This window comes from Nestor notabilis, unplaced genomic scaffold (genome assembly GCF_000696875.1).
Source record: "Nestor notabilis isolate BGI_N333 unplaced genomic scaffold, ASM69687v1 scaffold11359, whole genome shotgun sequence".
NCBI classification, from domain to species: Eukaryota; Metazoa; Chordata; class Aves; order Psittaciformes; family Psittacidae; genus Nestor; species Nestor notabilis.
Window position 1 is genome coordinate 8,591 of NW_009942390.1, and position 25,128 is coordinate 33,718.

A 25,128-nucleotide genomic window follows, 5' to 3' on the forward strand; every position below is an offset into this window, starting at 1 on the left:
TGAAACCCTGCCGGGGAGGGGGCAGCCACAGCTTGTCTGGGCAACCTGTCCCAGTTCTTCACCACCCTCACAGTGAAGAACTTCTGTATCTAATCTAAATTTCAGCTTAAAGCCATTCCCCTTTGTCCTGTCCCTACATGCCCTTGTAAAAAGCCTCTCTCCAGCTTTCTTGTTGGCCTTCTCTAGGTACTGGAAGCTGCTCTAACATCTCTCTGGAGCCTTCTCTTCTCCAGGCTGAACAACCCCAGCTCTCTCAGCCTGTCTTCATAGATACTCCAGCCCTCAGATCATCTTCATTGCCATTCTCTGGACTTGCTTAAGCAGGTCCACATCCTTCTTATGCTGCGGGCCCCAGAGATGGACATAGTACTGCAGGTGGGGCCTCAATGAGAGTGGAGTAAAGGGAGACGATTGCCTCACTTGACCTGCTGGCCACGCTCCTTTTGATAGAGCCCAGGACATGGTTGGCTTTCTGGGCTGCAGGCACACACTGCCAGCTCAAGTTGAGCTCCTTGTAAACCAACACCCCCAAGTCCTTCTCCTCAGGGCTGCTGTCAGTCCATCCTCTGCCCAGCCTGTGCTTGTGCTTGGGATTGCCCCGATGCAGGTGCAGGACCTTGCGCTTAGCCTTGTTGAACTCCATGTGGTTTGTGTTGGCCTGCCTCTGAAGCCTGTTGAGGCCCCTCTGGATGGCATCCCTTCCTTCCAGCATGTTGACTGCACCACACAGCTTGGTGTCATCAACGAAGTTGCTGAGGGTGCCTCAATCCCGCTGTCCATGTCGCCAACAAAGATGTTATATAGCACTGGTTCCAATACTGGTGCCTGAGGAACACCACTCGTCACTGACTTCCACTTGGGTATCGATCCAGATTCCTTATAAAAAACCTATCTTTCATGATTTTTAAACAAATGGGTCATTTCAGTTGATTAGCGAGTTAGTTCACTAGTTGAAAAAAATTGCACGGAATACCACTAAGAAGATGCCAGTTGAAAATGCAAACTTTTTTTTTATTTTTTTTTTTTTTTAAATGCTTTGCTACAAACAAGAAAAGGAAATCCCAGTGTATTTATAGAATTTAGGCCTTGGTAGATCCTTTTTTTTTTCTTTCTTTTTTTTTCCTCGTTCAATCTTACAGTTTACTTATTTCCCAACGTGATAAATCAGATTCTGTTGTCCTTGTTGAGCTCTTAGCCAAAAGACAGAACACTCCTGGAAGAAAATTGTGCATTTGAGAGTGACTTGAGTCATGTAAATACCCACTGTTTTCTTTGAAAGTATTGGCAGACTTGCAATATCAGGCGTTGAAGGCAAAGGACAAAATGGGAGAGTATTTTTGTTACTGTGGTAACCATGATCTGGATTATTTTAGTTTTACAAAGGAGTTTCATAAGTTGAAACAGCTTGAGCAGATGAAAAGCAGAATTTACTTGAATTTCATAGCTATATTTTACTGTTGCTGAAAAAGAAACATAGCTTTTCTGGAATACATTGGTGTTTCAAATCTTTTTGTGTTCCAACTTTGTGGAGATTTATGTCTAAAAACATAAATTTCTAAAATTCCTGAACTAAATTAGCAATCAAGTTGTCTTCAAAATCACTGTGGCAAGGAGTAGCATTTAACAGCAGGTCTTCAGTGAGTTCCATAAAAATATGATCCAAATTTGTCATCAGAGTTTTTCAGCTATATACTTACTCTCTTGCTGTCGTTTCAATGCTTGCAGTTAGCTGGTTGTGTTAGGAGAGGAGTTGCATGGTTCTAAACCTACTGCAGGGTTTTGAAAGTCTTCTTTCTTACTTACGAAGAGTATGTCCAGCAGAAGTTGTGCTAGACATCTGCTCTATGGATTCCTAAAGGCCTTTTCCAGGAAGCTTCCTTCTTCTCACAGTAGTGTGGATAGTGTAAAGGAGGTGCTAATGCCTCTTGTATTAAACCTTGCTCTGAGTGAGAGTGGAGACTGCTTACTGTGCTGACAGGTATTTTTTTTTCAGTCATGTTCATGCTAGCAGTCTCAGAACTGCTGCCAGCTGTCAAGCTGCATTAATGGTAGAAACAGAAGAATATTTGGGAGCAAGTAGTAAAGCAAATCAAATATAATACTGGGAGTTTGAGAAGAACCAAAAAATGTGTATGGTAATAATTGCAAAGGGGATGGATGAAAACCTGCTTCAGGTTGCTCTGTTGGTTGTCGTCCAACTTGAAGCAAGTCATTGGATTGTTTGTCTAAGTGGAAGGTTTATAACAGAAAACAGCTGTTGATTTACATTGGGGAAATATGTGCTAACTAAACAAAAGTAGAATCCTTTCTAGTTGTATTGTTTATTTGGTTTTGCTTCTAGAGTGGTGAGTCCAGAATGATCTTTCATTTTCATTATACTACATGGCCAGACTTCGGAGTTCCTGAATCCCCAGCTTCATTCCTGAACTTCCTGTTTAAAGTCAGAGAGTCTGGCTCACTAAGTCCTGAACATGGACCTGCAGTAATTCACTGCAGTGCGGGGATAGGACGTTCCGGCACGTTTTCATTAGTAGACACTTGTCTTGTTCTGGTAAGTGTTTGGTCACTTTTTCTGTCGCCCCTTTGCTTCTCCTGACACCCTGCCTCCCTCCCCAATATGGGCTTTTTGGTCAGGAGGCTTTAAAAGCATTGAAGTTAGTGACATGCCAGTGAAAGCTCTGAGACATCGTATTTCTCTTTTTCTTTCTTCACATATTTTGATGGTTTAAAAACACAGCTCTTGAAATACATTCATGAATCTGTCTTGAAGTACATTTTCAAGGCTTCCTGGAAAGTAATAGTCAGCATTCTTGTCCTTTTATACAAGATGTGCTTAGAGAAGATTGAGGAGATTTATTTTTTTTTTTTTATTGTGAGCTTAAAGATGGGCTTGTGAATACACATTGAATAGAGACAACTGAGTATGTAAATCTTTTTGTCTAAACATGGAATATCTCGCAGGTCTGACAGGCCCCTTTTCTTAAGGCTGCAGAAAACTGGTATCTGAACTAGGATGAGCCTCTGCATCTCCTGCAGTGTGTAGGGGAGGATGGTGCAGGATTTCCCCAGCTGTGCAGCCCGCTGGGAGGTGAGACTTGGTAGTCAGTTGCAGTACCACATCAGTGGTTTCTTGGTGAACTGCATCATCTGTAAATGGCTGAGTGAACTTTTAATGGTAAATAATGGTTTAAATATCTTTAAATTTTTGTTGGATTTTGAAGTCCAGGCACAGACTTTCTCTTTGGCTGTGCTTGGCACTAGTGAGAAATACAGCACAGGGTTAGGGGAAATTCATTTAAATTGCAAGACGCTTGTCATCTGGTTTGGTTAGGGCCTCTTAACTTTGTATTTTTTCTTCAGTGTTTCTTTTTTTCCTGCTTTTTGAAAAACATAGATGAAAAACGATGCAAGTATACTTTAATATTAGACGAATAAAATTGAATGTTGCAAGAAGTGCAGATGTGTGCTTAAAAACACCCTATGAATGGAGTGTGGGGCATTGCTTGTATTAGGGATTCTGATTTAAGTAAGGAAACTTCTGCCACATTCAGTCATTCCAAATTGCTGTTGCATTCAGGAGAAGTAGGAAATCCTGCTTTATCATTCTGATTCTTACAATCCTATTTCAAAGTACAAATCCATGCCTGAATAAAATAGAGCATATCTAACTTTCTGAAATTTAAAAGTTGGTATTAGGGTACAGATTTATTTGATTAATACATGATCATTGATCATAATAAGCTTTCATTAGATGGTTTGCCTATAAAAACAGTCATTTGAGATGATGAAACAAATCATTTGAGATGTTAATTTCATATATAACTAATAGAAACATAATACAAAAATTAATTTTTAGATCTAATTTTATTACTTTTTACTGATACTTATTTTTTATATATTGTCTCCCTTCAATGCTAATGACATTTTCAATGTAACTTTCTTTACAGATGGAAAAAAAGGACCCATGTTCTGTAGATATTAAGAAGGTATTACTGGATATGAGGAAATATCGAATGGGACTTATTCAGACTCCTGATCAACTAAGATTTTCATATATGGCTGTAATAGAAGGAGCAAAATTTATAATGGGGGATTCAACTATACAGGTAAATGTTTAGCTCTGTATATTTAAGCATAAACTGCTAACTAGTTAAATTGCTAACAGTAGTTAAGAATGAGCTCTGAATTATTTCAAAACATGTAACTTTGTGGGATTTAGATAATTTTCCTTTTTCAGGAGATGCCTAGAAGTTGTTAGAGGGTGTATGATCAGTGCCTTCTACCGGCTAAACTTTTGGTCCTAAGGAGCTGTCCCCTCTTAGATAAAATATAACTTCTGTACAAAGGTCATGTAAAAAGAAAAAGGTTAAATCAGTATCTTCAACGTTGAAAAGCAGAAGTAATGCCCAGTATCACTTTGAAAAGATAGCAAGGATATTTTTCGGATTTCTTGATCTTTGCTGAATGTTTTCATACCAGTAAAGTTGCTTGGTGTTACAGAGAACATGTATTAGTAAAGTTGCTTTCTGTTTTCCTTGGGTTTTTTTTCTTCATATCCTTTATAATAAGTAGAATCCAGCTCAATATCATGAGTTTGAAGCAATCAGATTACTGGATCTCACAATTTCATCAGTGTAGCTTGTAAATTTAACAGTAGCTATAGCTGTTTTTAAATGCCTGGGGCTGAGTGGGAGGACTGGGAGGAGAGGCTGTGAAACAGACTCAATTCTGCTTTCATGTGCTAGGGCTTCTTTATTTTGTTGGTTTATCTGCTTCATTCATGATTTCAAGAAATACCATTTCCTCTTTTCTGTGGTTCTGGTCATTGTCAGAGTCTTTTTTTGACAAATGTTTCTTGACTCGCTACATAAATAATTTCACACAACTGCTAATCAACACCTGGGTAGTGTGCTGCTAGTCTGACACCCATGCCATACACCTAAAAGACTGCATGATTCATCCTGACACTAACAGCAGTTTTGCCTCTTTATTTTCTGGAAGCTGTGTCTGGTGGTAGGAGGGTATTTTATTTTCTGGAAGCTGTGTCTGGTGGTAGGAGGGTATTTTCTCTAACAATATTTTTCTGCTTTGTTTTTTAAAAAGCCATGCTCCAAACTGAGCACTTGGTTCTCACACTTCCCCATTTAGATCACATGATTTCTTGTTTCTGGATACAAGGGGGCATTGTCAACTCAGAATACTGCTTGTCAGGTTCAAGTGTGTTACTTTTTCCTATTAAGAGAATGCCTAAGAAGGCACACTTCTCATTTGTTCTTTGTTTTCTTTTTCTTGATGTGATTGTTCAGATGATCTTTCTTAAACCAGTGTTTGCTGCAGTGCAGGCAGTTGTCTTGGTGCTCTTCTCTTCAGGCCTTAGGGTCACATGCAGAAAATCAATTGGCAGTACTTTAATAGGAATATTTCTTCTTTCAAGGTCAGCAAGATCGTTTTTCCCCCCTGTATGGAGGGACAGTTGTCCTGTTCAGAGAGTGAGAGGTGCTTACTTCTCTCTGCTAGTGATGGGGAGGGCATAAACTCATTGAACGCTTCTCTAATAGAGCATTACCCCAGTGTTCACCTCTGACATCTCCATGGATTTCAGAAATCAGTAAACTGTGTAGACAAACACAATGTATACTTGAGCCTTTACTTGCTTACAGCTAGTAAGTGGCTGCAGCTGCAACACATACCAGGGAGGGGGTGAGGAGTCTCCTTCCCTCACTGAGTACCTAGAGAAATATAGAAAGGTGGTGGCGTTGAAGAAGATGCATCTTCATCTAGCAATTTATTATTTTTTTTCCTTGACCTAGTAGTTCCTTTTATCTACTTCTGTGACTGTTCTGTTGGAGGATACCTTGGGCAAAGAGGGCCTTTGGTGTTAGGGGGATGTTTGAAATATGTTCTTATTTGCAGAAACGGTGGAAGGAGCTCTCTAAGGAGGACCAAGCACCAAGTTCTGAGCAGTCTCCTCCACACCCAACCAAAATAACCACAGAGAAGTACAATGGGAACAGCATAGGCCTGGAGAACAAAAATCAAATTGAGAAAACAAATACTGACCTGTCCAACAAAGTTCAAGATATCACAGATGGAAACACTGAAAGGTAGGCAAGATGAAGAAACTATTCAGAAGGCAGCAGATACACTCTCTTAAAAGGCTGAATTATTGTTATGATAAGAACACTTACCATATGATAAGAAAACTGCAAGATCTTTCTTCAGCAGAGGAAAAGGACAGGTGGTATTTGACTGCCTTACTTAATAATTTTAAAAATACAACTTCAGTTATTCTTTGTGATAAAGTTTTATTGTTTAAAGGTCAAGAGAAAAAACCCAGATGTCTCTAATCAGAGCAGCTGAACCTCATGCTTGAAGGCGTTTTCCTACAGACTGTCAGTGAACTCTCTCGTGCAGTGTGAATTGGGCTCTGAAAGTTCCCAAAATAATCTGATACTGATTTTTAAATATGATGCTAATACATCAGAAACACAAAGTTTTATCACCTACCACTTTCTGTATGGTGACTGAAATTGTATTGTTGAAGCCGAATGTTACCTTCCTCTCATGTTAAATCTCCCACTGTGAGTAGATCTCTGTGGTTTAGTTGTGTCGTGTGAATTTGTCTTCCTGACTGCTAATGCCTCAGCTGTGAGCTGCTGTACTGGGAATTACCATCTTAATGGCTGTGCCTTGAGGTGCTCTGTCACTCTGGTCTGGTAGCTAAATAGGGATCTGTAGCCAGAGACCCACAAACCAGACTGGGCTGTGTGGAGCTGTGCATTGCACAAGAGGAGGCAGAAATCTGTCCCAAATGGCTGCGCTCTGAGATGAGATGCAGCAGTTCAGTGGAGATAGACTGGAATTCTGAAATGACAAATGGTTTACTGCATGCCCTGATGAGTTTATCTATCCATCTCTCTGAGTGTTTTGAAAAAGAACAACAGCAGTTGTGTAGATGTTTACAGGAGCCCCTCACAAGCAGGAAGGGTGGCATGGGTGCGAGTGTGGTGGTGGTGGTGTGCTGGGTGGAACTTGGACAGTCGAAGTGGATTTTCAGGTGAGAGTTAGGCTTTCTTAGAGGTAGTGAGGATACTTCTGGAGACATGAATTGCAAGGCAGCCCTAGTAGTGTAGCAACACACAGCTGATTGGTAGCCTTTGTCCTTGGTCAAGATTTGGTTTACAGCCCAAGATGGGTACTATTAAATCTGCATGTAGACGTGAGTAGGTTAGAATCCGTATCTCAGTGAGGCTGGTGTGAACTTTGCAGTGGGGGCACACACCTAAATACCATGAACATTTGCACATAGCACTGACACTGCATATAAAAGCAGCCTCCATGCAAAAGATCTCAGCTACTGAATGGGGACACTGACGGGGCTGAGAGACTTAAGTTCAGATAATTAAACTAATTCTGTTCTGTGTTGAACATGTAGGTCAAGCACCACTTACATCTTTACGTATGTCATTTATTTCATGGGGCTTCACTTCACTGACCTGAAACCATCCACATCAAGGTTGTTAAAATAGAATCAAGATTGCTTGATTTAGATTTTATATGCTGCTGCCATGTGCTGCTGGAGGATTAACTATTGGGAGTGTGTTGGGATGAGGTTTGTTTTAATATTTTCATAGCCTTTTTAACTGTTCTACAATTTAAGATTTACCTTTTTCTTCTTCTTTTCTAAGTACTGTCCGAAAACGACTGCGGGAGGATAGAAAAGCTAACACGGCACAGAAGCTGCAGCAGATGAAGCAGAAGCTAAATGAGACTGAAAGAAAAAGAAAAAGGTGGTTATATTGGCAACCTATTCTCACTAAGATTGGGTTTGGTACACTGATTTTAGTTGGCACTTACTGTTGCTGGAAAATGTATTTTCAAGAACATTCCTTGTAAGTAAATAGTAAGCCTGTCTGCTCCAGCAGCTAATTCTGCTGCAGGTTACTGACTAGGGGTATGACTTTAAGCAGTGAACTCCTTACACCTGGCATGGGTGCAGACACTTACGTACAATAGAGGAGTGATGTAAACTTGATCACGTGTCAACATCTCAGGACTTCCCACTGCAGGTACTTAGACAAACGAACTGCTGCCCCCAACACAGTTGATGTTTTTTGTTTGTATGAGCAGGTACAAACTTGCTGCAACTGTTTATACACTTTTTAAAATGGTGTTCTACCAGATCTTGAGCAACCCCTGAACCACAGAGGTTTAGCTACTGAAGGCTGGCTGGATTTAAATTTATACACCTGACATAAGCAATAAACAGTGTTGTATCATTTACGTTATTAATGCAAAGACGTTATTAATGCAAAGAAGTTATCCTTAAATGTGTGTAATGTGTAATGTACTAGTGACATGAACATAAACATTTTATATTCTTATGACCTAGGATAAATATATTTTATAATTGTATATTTAATCTTTTTGTAGTTCACTGTACTTTTGAAAGCTCAGTTTGTACAAATTTCTGACCAAAAAGAATTTGATTTTGAAACTAAATGTAATTATAATTTGTGCATGAAAATAATAGTGCAACCATTCCCCATATTTTGACTCTCCAATTTATGATACGAGCAGCTAGGGGTCTGATAAAGCACTTGCCAATTTCTACTCTGTTAATTTGCATTCCTTATTTATTTTTTGTAGTTTTCATTATTTAAGTGAGACTTAGAAATCTGACTTTTTTTCTAAGATTTTTGAGAACTTAGCCCCACCTGAAGAGCATACTGTTAAGTTGATTAATGTATTCAGACTTCAACTACTGTTTGAAGGCCAACGTTGTTAAAATTCTGACATTCCATTAAATGTGAAACGTAATGTTTTGTGTGTCTCTAGATTTTAATTGCTAGAAAGATTAAAATGCATTTATCAGTATTAAGTGTAGAAAGCACATCAAAGGAAACCGTAGTTGGACTTGCAAGGGTGGTTTCCATAGCAAGCCAGTGTTGGTAGTGTACTCCCATACCCAGTACAGTGTGTTCAGCTATACAAGCCACTTCCATAACTTCACAGAGTCTAGAACTGCTTTTCAGGATCTCCAGCACTGCATTAGGGGCATGATGTTGAAACACTCAATGACTAATGTTTTGGGACAGCTACGCTCCAGTCCTTTTAAAATTACTGAGGATTCCCTTTCTGTTAGTTGGTTGATAACACTTTCTGAATAGGAATTCAACACAAATCACTTTCTGTCCTTTAAATTCTCTTTGAATACAGAGATGGGATGTGGCTGTCATTCAGGCTGTCATTCAGGTTGTGACTCAGTAATTTCTAGTAGTGGACTGCAGTTTGAAACCCGGCTTTTATGTATTCAAGCATTGCCTTGTAGGGCAACTTCAGAGAAGTTGCATTTTCTCCTTCCATTTTCCTTGCTTGGTTGTCTTCTGTTGGGTATGCGGGCTTGAGGGTTCCCTCCCTCATTTGTTTTTTTCTTTTTAATTCCTCCTTTTGTAAAGCACTTTTTGGATTTACTGCTGAAAAATACTACAAGAGCTAGATGATTACTTCTGCTCTTTATCCAAAGGAATTAACTTGAAAGCTTTCCAGTATGTTCAAGCTCAGTAGTAACATAGCAGGCATGGGGCCCAAATAGTCTGACATTCACTACGCAAAGCTGAGTTTACTCTTTGAAATTCTCATTTCACAATAGCTAATACTGTTTTTGGACTACACTGTTATAGTAAACAACTGCTTAGGGGTCCGGATAAGAAAAACAAGTGCAGTTTCATAGAGTTCTGAGTTAGGGAAATTGTTTGTCAGTAGAACAAGGCAGTTTGTCCTGTGGCATTACCGACTAACTATGCAGCTCTAAAAGCAAAACAACTTGCTGCCTGCAAATCTGCAAATGTGAAATTTTAAGACACTTCTTAGTTTCTACAACCACAGTAACTCTTTAGCCAGCAAGAGGCTTGGCAAAAGAGCGTTTTTTTAATTTATGTAAATTGAGAAGACAGGCTTTTCAGTATCAACTGTAACTGACAGTAGGTGTAAATGTGTGTGCCTTAGGAAAGATATTTTGGTTATGGAAAACTACATGGAATGTAATTAAATGCTTTTATAACAGAAATATTCCAGATCTTATTCTAAAAACTTAAAAGCAGCTAAGGAAAAAGCGCAGGCAAAACCTTGACTGAAATCACACTGCCATTTATGGCCTTTGTTTGCCTGAGAAGGATTTCCTGAGCCACCAGTATCTTACAGACCCCGAGCTCCAACTGTGGCTGATTCCATCTCCTAAATCCTGGCCTTTTTGTTCTCCCGCTCCTGGGCAGGGGCTCCTCCTTTCTGGGCGGCGCAGGGCGGGAGCGGCCATCTTGTATCACCTCACGCTCCCTGACCTCGATGCAATGCAGCAGGACTCGCACATTCAACAGTTACTAATTTAAGGACCATGAACCAATACAAGTCTTGGACAAAACTGTTTTGTACAGTGAATTGTTCACGGTAGTATGAGCATAGGACATAATTTAGATCTCTTAGTGCATTCCAGGAGATAACTGGGATAAAATTATTTTCCTGGTCTGGCTTGTTCTCTTTTCTGCAGACTGAGTCCTTATGCTACTTACTCTATAGAATTTAGAGTTGTAGCAGTTGTGCAAAACTTGCACATCGAATAGGAATCAGTACAGGCCAAAAGGGAGAACTCTGGATCCCAGTGACCTCTGTTGTAGAACTTGCTCAAAGGAAGAGTAAAAGGACATGGCTTCTGACACCTCTCCTGCCTCCCCCCAGCCCCTGTTTCTGGCAAGCTGCTGGCTGGTCCTGTGCTACTGCTAAAAAGCTATTGCACTCGATTCAGCGTTCTTATGTCGGGTTTTCCCCTCTGTTCTGGAAATACATCAGTCAAAATAGTTGATGCCTAGTGGGCTGCTCTGAACTTGATTAAACAATGCTTGACTCTCAGAGGGACACTGGGGTACAAATCGTGCACGTTTTAATTACCAAAAAAAAAAAGGAAAAATCGGTAGCAAACGCCTGGACCTGCATTGCAAGGGGGCTGCAAGTTTGGAATGAGTCCTTTAGGTTTTCTCTTTGTTCTTGGTGCAAGGACAGTCCACTTGCAGTGATGGTACAGCTATATTATTCTTGAAATGTGTGAACAATTGAATTTGGTGTGAAATAGAAATTTGAAAAAAATACAGATTTATTTTACAGAACTAAGATTTTACAAGTGAAACTTAGCTTATTCTGTTAAACCTTGAGTGAAATGGTTTACTGACACCAGTTTCTATCCCTCCGAAAAGGGAAGAGGCATAAATGTGTGTGCGTGTATGTGCGATTGGATTCTGCGGGTGGTGAAAAAGCCTGGCTAGCTTGAAGTTTAAAGAATGTTAACCAAATTATTTAGTTTGCTCTTTGGCATTATAGTTAAACCTGAGACACTTGAGGACTGTACAAGAAAACTTAAGTTAACAATGAGAAAAGAAAAAGTCTTCTGCCTGGCCAAGTGGCTAAAGTCAGAGGATGGAATTTGCAAAGTTGACGTAACGCACAGTAGTCTTCCGCAGCTTTTCTGTTTTCCAAAAAAAGTTTTAGGTCAGTCTTTCATTTTTGTGTATGAAAAATAAATGTGTTCGAAATCACATCTCTGTCTGAGTCTTTATTTAAATTGAAAGGATAAATACTTGGAAGAACTTTTTTAATGTGTCTGATCAAGGAGAACTGTTTTTATGAATCCGTGCAGTGCTTGCAGAACTTAGAAGTGTTTTACTTGTAGCAGCTTGAATGTCTAGTGCTGTAAGCACCAGGTTCTTTTTCTGTGTTCCTCAGAATAGAGCCTTACCTTCCCTTAGTACAGAGCACCTAGAGTCAGAATGCCTGCCTCACTGTGTGAACCCTTTGCCTAGAGCACTTATTTCCGTGCTGCTGTGCCAGGACTGGCCCGCAGAGCCATGAGAGGCAACATTAGTGTTGTTGTGGTGCAGCTTCCCTGATCTCACTAGGGCCCGAAGGGACTGCTGTGGTGCTTGCGGTTGAACACGAGGAAGGGATTTGCTGGGCTGAGACCTGTGCTTCAAGCTCTCCAGCCACTATGTGCCTTGTGCTGTAGTGTGGAAACTCTCTCCTGCCTGAGAGTACTTGCTACAGGCAGACCATAGTCAGTAGTTGCTCCAGATGTGCGAGAAGCTGTTTGGTGTTTGTAGCGAGTTGCGAACCCACTGTCTGTGCTTATTTCTTTTTTCTATTTTTTTTCAATCCCCCAACTGTGTACTGAATCGGTGACTTTCTTTTGCGTTGTATGTCACAGGCCGAGACTGACTGACACCTAAGCCTTCAAGACTTGTGAATATTCTGCAGCTATAAACTGCAAATTATTGACATGCAAAGCGAGACATGACCCCCTCTTCGGGAACAAAAAGTGAGGTCTGTTAAGTACCAAGAAGACCTCAGTTATCTGTTTACAGCGTAAACGGCAGCGAGGGGATGAAGACCACCAGCAGCGTGCTACTTTGCAAAACATTTTGCCATCTTGTGTTTTTATAATGCCTGTATTAATGTAGAAAGATGTAAAAGAAATAAATTAGGAAATATTTTGGTTTGTACTGCCATTCTTATTGTATTTTTATACTTCTTGGCAGCATTAAATATTTTTTTAAATGGACAATATGCTGTTGTGTGCGCATTATGTTAGGGAGAAACTGTTAAAGGGCCTATTTTGTAAAGGAAGAAATGTTTTATCTTAAGTTTCCTCGTATCCTGTCTTAACTGGAAAATGGCAGCATGATTAGAATGTGCTTTATGCAAATATTTTCCTAAATGTTAAGTATTGTATTTTGAGCTTGGAGGAACTCTTGCGTATTTCTTTTGTAATACACCACTAGGAATATTATTTTATTAATCTGGTTGGTTTGGTAATCCTTCTTATGTTTGCTAGATAAAAAAGAATTGCACAAAATGTTCAGAGTAACTGTGTGAAGGGGAAGTGCTTTGTTGGTGATGCTTTAAGGGAGGAAAGAGGGGAAAGCTGACCTCTCACTACCTGAGTCATGGTTCATGGGAGCTGAGGGCCCGGTGCAAAGCACACAAAGTCAGGGGTGTTTTAATTAAATGGGTTTTGGCTTGTGCCATCACAGTGCGTTGTATGTATGATACTTTACTTCACATTTCCCATCTCCTCTCGGTGTTCTCCCCAGCGCAGTCCGAACAATAGTGTTGGCAAGGGGGAAGCTGGGAGTGCTGCTTATGAGAGTTCCTCTGATGGACTCAACAGGTTTCCACCCCTGTGCCTTCTGTAGCAGAGCTGATGGAAATTCTGCACTTGCTGCATTCCTTGTCAGTTTCAGATAAACCTTAATTCACTAAAAAACATTTTAATATGACTGGCTAAACTGGTGTGTGGTGGGGTTTATATGTAACTTGTACTTCACGTATTTTGGTACAAATCATATGGTTACTGGACATAAAGCAGGGAAGAGGCGAGAAGCCTAGGCCAACTATGGTTGCTTTTGCTAAAATAAGCAGCAACCTGAAATATTAAAAGCAACTGTATTCAGAGTTGTGTTGAATGTGGAGGTGAAGCTGAATCAGGGGAGTACTTAATGCCATTACTTGAGGTAGGTACACGCTTGAAATAGTCAAGTCACCGGAGTCTGTTTTGTCTAAACATTTTACTTGCTTTATATGACTAGTATTGTTCCTAGCCTATGTTGGTGGAGAAAAAAACATCACAGCTTGATGTCAGCTTTCATTTTCAAGGTGGTATAGCTTGACCAGGAGCATTGATAATGAAGGATCAAGGTCTGTGCAAACCTCTGCAATAAGCCCTGTGATTGTACTGGTTAAACCTGCCAGTCCAACAAACAAAGGCAACATTGTCATACCTGCAAACTCCTAGGTGGAAGACACAGTAGTTTAAGTCATCCTTGTTCTGGGGACCTGTGTGCTCCAGAGGGAAGGACAGCAGCATGACAGTATAACGGAGAAATTGGATGAACGGAGGAGAGGAGAAGGCTGATGCAATTCTGAGCATGGACTTCATCAGAACTTCAGAGAGTGTGGAGAAATTTAGAAGAGCTCAAAGTAATAAACTGTAAAAACTTCAGGGTTTTAACTGCTTACTAGTATTAAATTAATGCCTCATGATGCTGCTTACTAGCTGAAAATAGATGCCAGTAGTGGAAAATGACTCGTGATGAGCACAGGTTCAGAAATCAGTCCAATGAATACGACCAACAACTAATATAATTTTGTACTTTCTATTGCCTGCCTTTCTCACAAATTTCTTGCAAGGTTTAGATAAAAAGGTTAAGAAGCTCTGGAGAGTATGTTGGGGGAAAGGGGGCAGGAAAGCCATCCCAGCTGCTGCTAGTTAACTACACAGTGATGCTTCTGGGTTAAAATACATTCAAGTGCTACTTTCTGTCTTAAGTGTGTTGCCATCATGTTGTGAATAGGAGCTTACCTGATGTCTTCGTATGTGATTTATTCGAGTTAGTGCACAAACAGATTTTTTTCAGATGTGTAACTACTGAAGGAGGGTAGGGCAGCATCTCTGAACCCAGGATTTCGTTCTCATGTCAACCTCCACAGGGGGTGGTTGGTTAGTGCAGCATCTGGCCACCAGCCTGCCCTGCCTGTGAGCACATGAATCCTAAGGGACTACTGGCGTTATCTGTATTTAGAAACACGTGGAGACTGTTAAAGAAGCTTGGATGGCTTGCACTCTTAATTGCAGTGGTTTATTTGCAAACAGTTTAAAGAATAGAGGTTTTTAAGATGCTGTTTAAAAAAGACTTGATTTTCAGGTGGTTTTTTTTTTAAAGCATCCTAAGATGTTTGTGATAGAAGTACTGGTTTAGCCAAAATTACAGCAAAAACTTACTATATCTAAGCTATTTGTGAGAGTATTTTCATAAGAAATTGCACCTTTATCCATAATCACTAGAAAGAAAGATGAAAAACCAACTCCCATGCCTCAAAAGAAATGCTTGGCTGTGGTCTGATGGTCAAACACTCTCTTGCTGTTGCTTCAGAAGCCTAGTTTTTCCTTCTCTAGCTTTTTATCACCACTTCTCCGTGTTCAAGCCATCCTGATTCTGATTGAAATATATTCTATTACCACAGCTGCTTTGATTTTGGCTAACAGAGTTTTGCAGTTAAACACTTTCTGAACTGCAGCATCTCAAATGCCACTGGGCACACATCACACTGCATCTGGTTAATACAATTAATACAAATTTTCCCTCCCTGACGAACTTCCTGTGGATGCCCAAGCAACACTGCTTGCTGCCCAAATAATGTTTTACCCTTCAGATTTTTTTAACTTACCCTTTAAAAAACACAGAAGTTGACGTATTTAAAGTTTTTTTAGTACCCTGTATAATTTAGATCTGCACAGTATATTCTGGATCTGTGTGCCTGTGTCAAACAGGTGCAGCAAACCCTGGTTGGGCTTGCTATTCGTATGTCACACGTTATTTAAACACCAAGGCTTTGCACAAATGAACTCTTTACAATGCAGCACATGTACTCCATAACTTGTTTGCAGTACCTAGCATCATAGGAAAGACCAGGCTACAGATGGCAGAAATATTAAATACATTACTGCAGTGTGTTTGAAGTTCACGGGTGCTAGAATCACAGGTGATGCCTGTGACAAGGCCCCAAAGAACTAAGTACTCAAGCAGCTAAATACATCTTACATGATCACCTTATATTAAAAAAAAAAAAAAAAAAAAAAGAAAAAACCCAAACCCAAACAAAAATCCAACAAAAAAAGCCCATAAGGAATTTAAAAAGTTTGTGCCTGTTGATTGATAATTCCTTTTTTCCCACCATAGCAACCTCCTATGATGGTTGGAAAAGCCTCATGAAGCAGCTCCAGAGCATATGTAACTTTCCAAACAGCTGTACCTGTACAAGCAATATGCAAGCTGTAGTTGAAGAGCTGGGTTTTTGATAGGTACTGTTCAGTACCCTGAAAGTTAGTGTAAAAAAAGACATACCTCAGGGCTGCTTCTTTACAGTCATTATGAGGTATAATTATCTGAGCCCTGCACAAGTGCAGGAATAGTCCCATACTCACGTAGCAGAAGAACCTATGCTAAGGTAATGCAGAGATAGGCATTCATCCTCTTCCTTCTGAAGAACAGTTTTCATCTCAGGAAAGCTTCAAGAAGGTACAGCCGATTTAAACAGCCATCTCCATCATATCGGTTTGCTTAGCGTTTCCAACACAACTCCATGAGTTAAATATTTTGCCCCCTTTAAATACCACCGTTCTATGTAGCAGATGTCAGTTCAAAGCATTCTTCTTGCCCACATCTATCCACTCTTTTAAAATAACAGAGTTCATGTTCTACAATGAGCATGTTTAAACTCTCAGGCCATTTTTTCTTGGCCTATTCTCTGGTACGTCAGCAAAGCCACAACTCAAACCAAACATGGTTATTAGACCATACAGAGGCACCAGTGTGTGGAAAGGAGAACTGAGTATCTCCTACAGCTTCCTTCTAAGGTCAGCTTCTGATTTGAGGGGTAGATCTGATACCCCCTGCTGGCTTTCAGGTCTAAAACCTCAACCAGAGCCATGATTGGCTTCAACTTCTGACTTCTTAGAAGGTCGGATTCTAATAAAGGAAAATGAATATTCAGTTCCAGATTCGGCAGTGCATAAGAATAAGCAAGTAGTTCCTGTGATTTACACCAGACTATGTGCTTGAAGTTAAGTAGCTAAGTATTTAATCATTCAAAGCAAAAGTTTTCAACCAGCTTGGCAGATTCAGCTTTTTGAACTAATGTATAGCAGTAAATTAGAGTCTTACAACAGCTACCAAACCTACGTATGCTCACTGCTGTCCAGTTACAGACGATGTATTGCATTCACAGAAAAACTGAGAAGCCATCACAGTGAGGAATGACATCAGAAGAATATTTAGGTCATCAGTCCTTTTTCAAAAAGGCGAAATTTGAATAAACATTATTTCCAAGTATGAAGCAGCACTGTGACCTGATCTTTATAAAGGCAGGCTGCAAGTGACTTAGCCTTCCAGTTGCCTATAGAAATTCAAGCTTGTTGCAAAACAGTGACAAGACCATAGACAAAATTAAGGTAGGACTAAGGTGATCTTTTCAGTCATGTTATTTGGTTAAACGTCTTGTCATAGCTTGCATACCAGTTGTATGCAAACAGCTTTTTGGTCTAGTACATTTCTTTTGATTCACAATCACAGGCACATCAGTCATTCCCAAATACTTTAAATTTATCCATAGCTCATTTTTTACACCATAAAACATGGCATCTTCACAAAAAGTAGCACCTTTGTGCATTACTACTGTAAAAGCTTATTAATATGAGCAAAGGATTACTTTACAGTTCTAGCATGGCATTTAGTGATAAGCATTAGCGTTAATACAGTTCAAACCTTTACAAAACAAACCCACTACACATGTAATTAAGTAATCCTGAAGCCTTTCCAGTTCTGCTAACACCAGCAGCAGGTAGTTTATGCTAACTGTTCTACACATACCTAGGTTTGTGACTGAACACCTACATTTTAAGACATTTGGACATACCATTATATGAAGTGTTTGCTTCACATACCAACTCTCCAAGGTTCAGTTTGCCCTGCATTATCTGCTTCTGCAAAGCAGAGTTAAGACTAGGAAACACTTAAATTTCTTACTGTTTTGTGGCAAAAGAAGAGTCAGTGAATATTCACTCCAATATTAGTCCTGACAGTCATTCACTATGATTCTCACCTCAAAACCCTGAAAAGACAAATAATATGGCATTCGTTGGGTGATCAGTCACATTCACTGAACTGCTCTTCTTTACCAACAGGTACAAGTTCTCAAGCAAAGCTGACCACTGAATCTTATCCCTACACCTTTAACAGATCTCTTCAGGATTGCTGCTGCTCCTTTCCTCCTCATTTGTTCTACCGGCATGACCACATCACAAAAAAAAAAAAACAAAACCAAATCAAAACAAACCAAACAAAAAAAATACATACTTAGCAGACTTAGTATTTAAAATTATACCCTGTATGTGTCATGTATTAATTCATAAACTACAACTTTGGAATTCCAGATTTAAAGTTACTTTTAAATAAGCTGATGTTACCAAGTACTCCCAAAAGACCAAAATTGAACATGTAGCTTAATAACACAAGTGTTATTACAAACATTAAATTCATGAATTCTGTATCACACAACTGGTGTCTCAAAGCTTATAAAATTCACAGATACCAGACTGCCCACTATCAGGGCAATGGTCTAATTCCTTTGTATTTCAGAGCACTGTATTCATCCTTAAACCAGCACAAGAAAGCTCATCTACCTAGAAAGCTTTAGTTTTAGCATCTCTGCAGCCCTTGTAAGCAGAATAGAAATAATATGATGGAAGCAGAGAAGATAGAACAGGCTGCTGTGTATCACCTGCCGTCTCCCCAGGTGAAGTTACCACAACAGTATTGGGAAAAGAAAGCAGAACTAGATCACTTCTGAGCTTCCCTTAGATCACCAAGAAGGTTTTGGGGGAAAAAAAGGCTAAGATCCACAGTTCACATGGAAGATTAGGGGTTTATCTTCATAAGAAAGATCTATTCCTGCACATCAGTCTCAAGTTCTCAGCTACATGAAAAAGGAGCACCATAGATTTTTCTATAGCAATAACACTTAACCAAAGAAAAAGGTTTTTTCAAAAATACTTTATTAGGAAAAAAAAAAAAAATCAACTAAAGTTATTCAATAAAGAACTGTACAAAATATACTTCTTTGGTCAATTTGTGAAAATTACCTTAATTTCTTTAGCTGCTACCCACATATGTTAAAGAAATTTTTCTTAAATAAAGAATTGATGTAGACACAAAGTAAGCTGCTGTTGCTTGGCAATGACTAAGTAATAACTTCTCAAGGGACATTTGAGACTGCACACATGACTTACAGAAGAGTTCAAAATTGATCAGAAGAGTGCAGGTGGGAGACCATTGCCAAAAAGTAAGCGCCAAGAACTTGGTATTTTCCATTGTGAAGAAGTATCGGTGGAATTGTTGCTCTGCAACAAAACCAGAATAATTCATTAAGTTTTAAATAGTAATGATGCAATTCTCTCTCTGGCACATGTATTAAAATAACAGACAGCATTTCAAGTATCAGTATCATGGGTTGCTTTAGAGAAGACGACTGGAAGATCAAACTCAATCAAACCCTTACACAATTTTCTCCCCCAGCTGTCAAACAAAAGAACTGGTGTTTAGGTTTGTTTTTTTCAGGTAGGGAAATTCACAGCGAGATTTTAATCAAAATGTATCTTTAATTTGGCATATGCTTGATGACCAAAGACCAAAAGGAAGCCAACCAATACATTTTTAACTTTTCAAGAATTCAGCTGAGTGACATTTTTAATGTTCTGGATTGAAGAAAAAACTTAAAATAACAGCTACAAAAGAAAAATTAAAAAAAAAATAAATAAAATGCAGGTACTCAAGATAAACCAGCACTTACTTCGCTTTTAATTAACTGGAGCCATTCATTAAGATAGTTAACAAGAGTAAACGCATCAGGGATGTTGTCCCCTTCTGAGCAGAATTTCAGAAGAACTGCCATTTGGATTCCTTTTGAAGAGCTGCAACAAAAAATGAGCAGGCATTTCTATTTCATTTCTAGACCCAGAACAATTATATTTATGCATTAGGAGCAACAACAACTGCACACGGCTTGTTAAAAGAAAACAACAAAAAAAACAACCAAACAAAACCCAAACCAAACAGAAAAATGTATGCATATACAGAAAGATGGGTTTTCCCCCCTCTCCACACTTCCCTGATTGCATTTTCACACTTCGTTTTCTCTTTATTAGTCTTGAATTTGTTCTTTGCTTTGTGAGGCAGGAATCCTACGTCATGGAACAGTTACACAGGACCTCTTCTGCATACTTAGGTTGCATTTTTGTGCTAGTGGGACATATATAGAGATCCTTTGATATAATCATTCCTTTTCTTTCTGTGCATTTCAAACAGCAGTTTTGCGGGCTGCATATCAGTACCTTGGTTACAATATTCCCATTTTTTTATTTAGATATTAGGACTTTTCCTATAACATAGCAGTTTAGAAGATAATTTTACCCATGCACTACAAATGAGAGTTCTGTTACCTTTCTGTGCTTATCTTAAGGCAACTCACCTCTCAGTAAACAAGCGTTTTGTGATACCACCTCCAGGAATATGTAGTACTTTTTCTGTATCATTTATTCCAGGGTAAGCGGCTACTTTTTCCATTTCTTTCCAGTTTAGCTCTTGCATAAGGCCTCCAACTGCTTTCTCAAGATCAGGTGTAAGTAGGTAGCGTAGTGGTGTCCTAGAAACAAATCAAGAATACATTCAGTCTGACAATAAAAGACACAACTTTACTGTGACAGAAGGAAGCTGAAGGGTAGAGGACCTCACACCTGCAATGAAGAATTGCACGGACATTCCCTTCTTCCTCAAACCAAACTTAAAATGTAGCTTCAAAACAGTACAAACTACCCAGCTTTCTGCCACAAAGAGAAGTACACTTTTTTGAGAGGCTCAAATAACTGGCAAATACTTATACATAAGCACATTCATAGGAGAACTGCTCATGGTTATTAAAATGATTTACAAATAAAATGCGCTTTTTCTTCCTTCAGATAGGAGATGATTAATTTAAAGTTTGTTAGGGTAAACTTGGACTTCACCATGATACAGTACTTTTAATAAGCTCACACCAGAAATATATGTAGACTTCAGTCAAGTCTTAAGTATTTTCTGAATGCACTACTCTCACTCTTTAGTGAATCTGCTGTAACAGAGTTATTCTCTGGTGCTGAGGGGGGTTAAACCACCACAACTTATGACTCAGACCACAACAAATAATCATCAGTCCCTCTCATTTCATTGCATGTTAGCTGGCTATTCCGCAACTGGAGCCAAATATCACTGGTAACTGTATCTGGAATGTGAATAGACGGAAACTTCCTCTAAAGCCCTACACATTTATACAGCCTGAGGATAACAATTGGACTTTTGCAAAAATACTGGGTTTTGTTTGTTTGCTTTTGTTAAAGCACCAGTCATGATGTCCTCAATCAGCAAGTAATGCTTGTTTTTAAAGGAGTAATATCTAATAAAAACACGTATCATCTGAACCTTGGAGTTGACTCCCAACAAATAGGAACTTCTTCTATTAAACTATATGAAATAACTTACTATATTAAAGAAAACTTTCAACATACAGAATAATAAAGAAGAGGTAAAAAACTAATCAATATTCTGATTAACTGTTAAAAATCTAGTCTGTGACCTGTATGTTAGCAGCTAATCCCTGAAGTTGCTTGCAGCCCCAAGGAATTAAGAAGGTAAAACTGAGGCTCTATTGCCTGACAGTGCAGGCCTTTTGCTCACTATTTTCAACACTAGCAACCAACAAAGTTGAGAGACTAATCCTGTGTAACATAATGTTTTAATAGTATATTAAGTATTTTACAACCTATGTACACAGGCAAGCAAAAGAACCCTGTCAAAAGTACTGAGTAGAGGGAAATATGTCAGTTTGTCAAAAAGAATAGAAACATTGATTAGGTATTTTAATGACACAAACATACCCAAGAAGCTGCTCGTCATCTCGCTGATACGCATGGCTGCTAGACAGAACGACGACCCTGGCACATTTGCTGCTTTTAACCCAAGAAAGCAGCGTTTGACAGAAGGGCCTGTACTTGTTCTTTATGCAATGACAGAGGAAAAAAAGAAATGAAAAATATATTGTGTCCTTAAAAAAATCAAACCAAACCAAAAAAAACCCAACAATAGTAGCTGTTACATATAATGTTTGTTTAGCAGTGGTGTAAATTTTTCTTCATACCCATTTAGTCTTCAACCTCAGATATAGTTTTAAAAAGCAGAGGATTGCTCTGGTTGTTTACTTGATCAAAACTACACGTATAATGATAAAAATTATCATGAAGCCCATGTTAACAACAGTACCACCTGTTTTGTATGCCATTAACACCAACAGACAAAGCTTTACAGTAAGATGGGATGGTAGGATCTGCAGGATTTTTCCACACTTTGAAATATTAAAAACTACAGCATATTTTGTTCTTTTCTGGCATGGCATTCTGCTTATTTTAAATTACAGTCACTGTCCAGTTAATAAGTAATTTAAATTTTTTCATTTTTACATAATGAATGCAGTTTAAATGAATATAGAACACTATGAAATAATTAAATTGGAGTGACACCAAAAATTAAGCTATTACAATAAAATAACACAGAAACCAATAAATATAAGGGGGGGTGGGAAGAAAAAAAGAAAAAAGAAATGGACAAAACCCAGACCATTTTTTATTTTTAAGACTCTTAACATCTAAGGACATATTTACACTAAAATCTATCATATAAATGGACTGTTCTGGGGCTTGGAAAAACAACAGAACCTCAGCCCTCAATGAATGTAGATGTCAGTTTTTGTAAGCTAAAACCACATCAGCTGAAAAGGTGCTATAGCATATTGCAGAAAAAACATTTTGCTAGGCCACTTAAACTATTTGCTAGCAGAACTACTAAAACTGAAGAGTGAAGTAAGAACAATCAATGCATATTCATACCTTTATAAATGGCGATCTGATCTGCAGAACTACAAGTTTCTTTGAAGGTAAGGAATACACTACAATAGGAAATAATTAAGTTTTGTAAGAAGAAAGCAAGAAAGATATCTGTGTTTAGAAGTATCCAGATTTATTCAATTTACAAACCTCAAGAGAGTAAACCTTTCAGCTGTCAGTTCATATGCGAAAGTCTGACAATGTCCACAGTGTTAAAAATAGGTATTTTTGTGCATTGTCTTAACTGGACTTAATTTCACTCGTCATAAATTCAGCAGACTGAATGAAGAAAAACATATAAAGATCTACTTCCTGCAACAATTCAGATAATCTTGTTATGCAACTTTGCAAAAATTGACAGATTATTCTGAGGCTTCTATGATTTAAGAGGTGAAAAAAAGAAAAAGGAAGAAGATTTAATGCAAAAAGGGAAAGAAACAAAGAATTTGAAGGGAGGAGAGGGAGAAATGCCACACAAGAAAAAAGGCAAACACTGGTGGGAAAGAAGGAAGAGGAAAAAGAGAGGATAAATGTCCTTCTACATGAGAATTTCAACTTGCATTCTAGCAGTTTTCTCCAAGTACACTTCACGTTGCTTTGGATTATAACCAGAGTTTTGGCTGCACTGTAAATGGTTGAAATGCAGCATTTCTTACTGGTACCATATGTCAAATTGTTTATTCAAAATAACTTAAAATATTTTCCTTTGTGAAGTCTAAACACATTTTTATCTGTAACTTACTGAATTTGTTATTACTGACCTTAGTTTAGACATGGTTCACATAAGCAAAATGTAACAACAAAAAAGTAAACATGACATTCTTGCACTTTCTGCAGCTTGCAAATACCTTCAGCCTTCAATACCCACCTTCAGCATTTATACTCAGCTCCACTGAGTTTTCTTCTGCAGTTGCATATGGATTATTTCCAACCATTGGCACCAAGCAATCGGTGTAGAAGTAACCAACTTTAGTCATGTCAAGCGTGGAAATCACTAGATCTATTGCCAGTTGCCCAACATTTCCCACCGACACTGCTGGCTAAAGTAACAGAAGTTACTGAATTACAGTGTGTTTTATGGACAATACAAGATGCTCTTCAAATAGTGGAAGTTTAAACTACTTCAATTCTGGTCAAACATGATTTCAGACAGTGGCTAGTCATCCTCTGGCAAAAGTGACTATTTCTTAGCAGATTGCTAATATACATTTTGGACGAAATCCCACGAAAAACATCTTAGCCAGTTCTGTGAATAATCCTGTCTTGCTGTAAACTTAAACAAAAAAACCAAACCAAACCAAACCAAAACAAGTCTCCGTCCCCTCTTTTTTTTGGACAGAGAGTAGATAAAAGTCGCTCAAACCACTAATGCCGAGATTGGCCGGCCTCAAGTGACACCTAACGGTAATGCTGATACTACATACTAAACCTACAAATCTCAGCCTGACCCATATACACGAGCAGGTTGGTTTTCAATTTTTTAAAGATGAAAATGCTCAAGGTCATTTTGGATTCATTACATAGGAAATGCCATGGCTTATCACCAATTGGGGCAGATAGTGACTTAATATGATGGCACAGAAAGCCAAATGCAAGAGTGTGTCCTTTTACAGAAACTATTACAGGAAGACAACTAATTGCCTCCCTCTAATTTATAAGCTGTATCTACAAATTGCTGCCGTATTTGATGCCGATAAGCTCACGGTGAAAGAGAACCTAATAGTGCTTACAAAGCGTCCTCACAAAGTGGCTAGTATTCAACAGCCTGATACTCTCAGGCACAGAAAACAGCAAGGATCTGCTTCCTGTTGCTCGTCAGCTGATCTGGAATGACTTCCCGTGCAGCCTGCAGAGTCATCCCGGCCTATGCAGCCCCCGATGGAAAGGGATAAGGTTACCTTTAAGTAGTACAGCAAAGGGTCTCACTAGTAAGAAAAATAGTGATTTGTTACTTCGCAGCCTGCATTAGAACTCCTACCTCACGATAAACAAAGTAACCTCAGGTAGAGTATCTTAACTTTATTTCATACCACGTATGAAAGCGATTAAAACACGTCCTAAAACAATCCTAATCAGTTGAAATACAATAGAAACAAGGAATTTTTCATTGAAAACACATATCGCATCTAAATGGGGAAAAAAAAAAAGTAAAAATAGCATTTTAATCCAGTGTCAACCCACAGGTACTACAAAACTTGTAAAATGACATATGGCATTTTAATATTACATAGTATATAGCTATAGCTCGGCACACAACAGCTTGACAGAAGGAAAAACCGGGAGGCTGAGGAGGGAGAAACTGACGGAAACAGAGGAGATCACATTAAGCTTTGAGAAAGACCCCTGCAATCCCTCTTTATCAAGGCAAAACACCCAGCAAGATACACACACGGACAGCGCAACCACCTGCCCAGTGCCCGTCCTCTTTCCCGCAGGCAAGTACCCAGGGACGACCCTGAGCAGGGGAGGAGACCAAAGCGCCCCGGCCCTCCTTCCCCATAGGCACGGCGAGGCAAGGAAATGAGCCCCGGCCCGCGCCCCACAGCTCGGAGAGGAGC

General features: G+C 39.0%; 2 protein-coding genes across 2 annotated transcripts in view; one reads left to right on the top strand and one right to left on the bottom strand.

The window, feature by feature from the left end:
- PTPN2 (protein tyrosine phosphatase, non-receptor type 2) overlaps positions 1-12,604 on the top strand; it is a gene marked incomplete at its 5' end in the record, with an annotated part of 20,981 nt that extends 8,377 nt beyond the window's left edge. Inside the window, 5 exons of the mRNA XM_010021379.1 lie at positions 2,342-2,551; positions 3,948-4,106; positions 5,914-6,104; positions 7,689-7,790; positions 12,251-12,604. Coding sequence (XP_010019681.1) covers positions 2,342-2,551; positions 3,948-4,106; positions 5,914-6,104; positions 7,689-7,790; positions 12,251-12,272 — 684 coding nt within the window. The remainder of the gene's footprint in view (positions 1-2,341; positions 2,552-3,947; positions 4,107-5,913; positions 6,105-7,688; positions 7,791-12,250) is intronic.
- Positions 12,605-18,642: 6,038 nt separating this feature from the next.
- PSMG2 (proteasome (prosome, macropain) assembly chaperone 2) lies at positions 18,643-23,613 on the bottom strand (the record flags this gene model as incomplete). Its single annotated transcript, XM_010021377.1, is given in 6 exon segments — positions 18,643-19,000; positions 19,450-19,570; positions 20,128-20,301; positions 21,569-21,687; positions 22,574-22,632; positions 23,439-23,613. Coding segments are annotated over 6 exon segments (741 nt in total), but the record flags the coding sequence as incomplete, so codon positions are not given.
- Between the last annotated feature and the right edge of the window lie 1,515 nt (positions 23,614-25,128).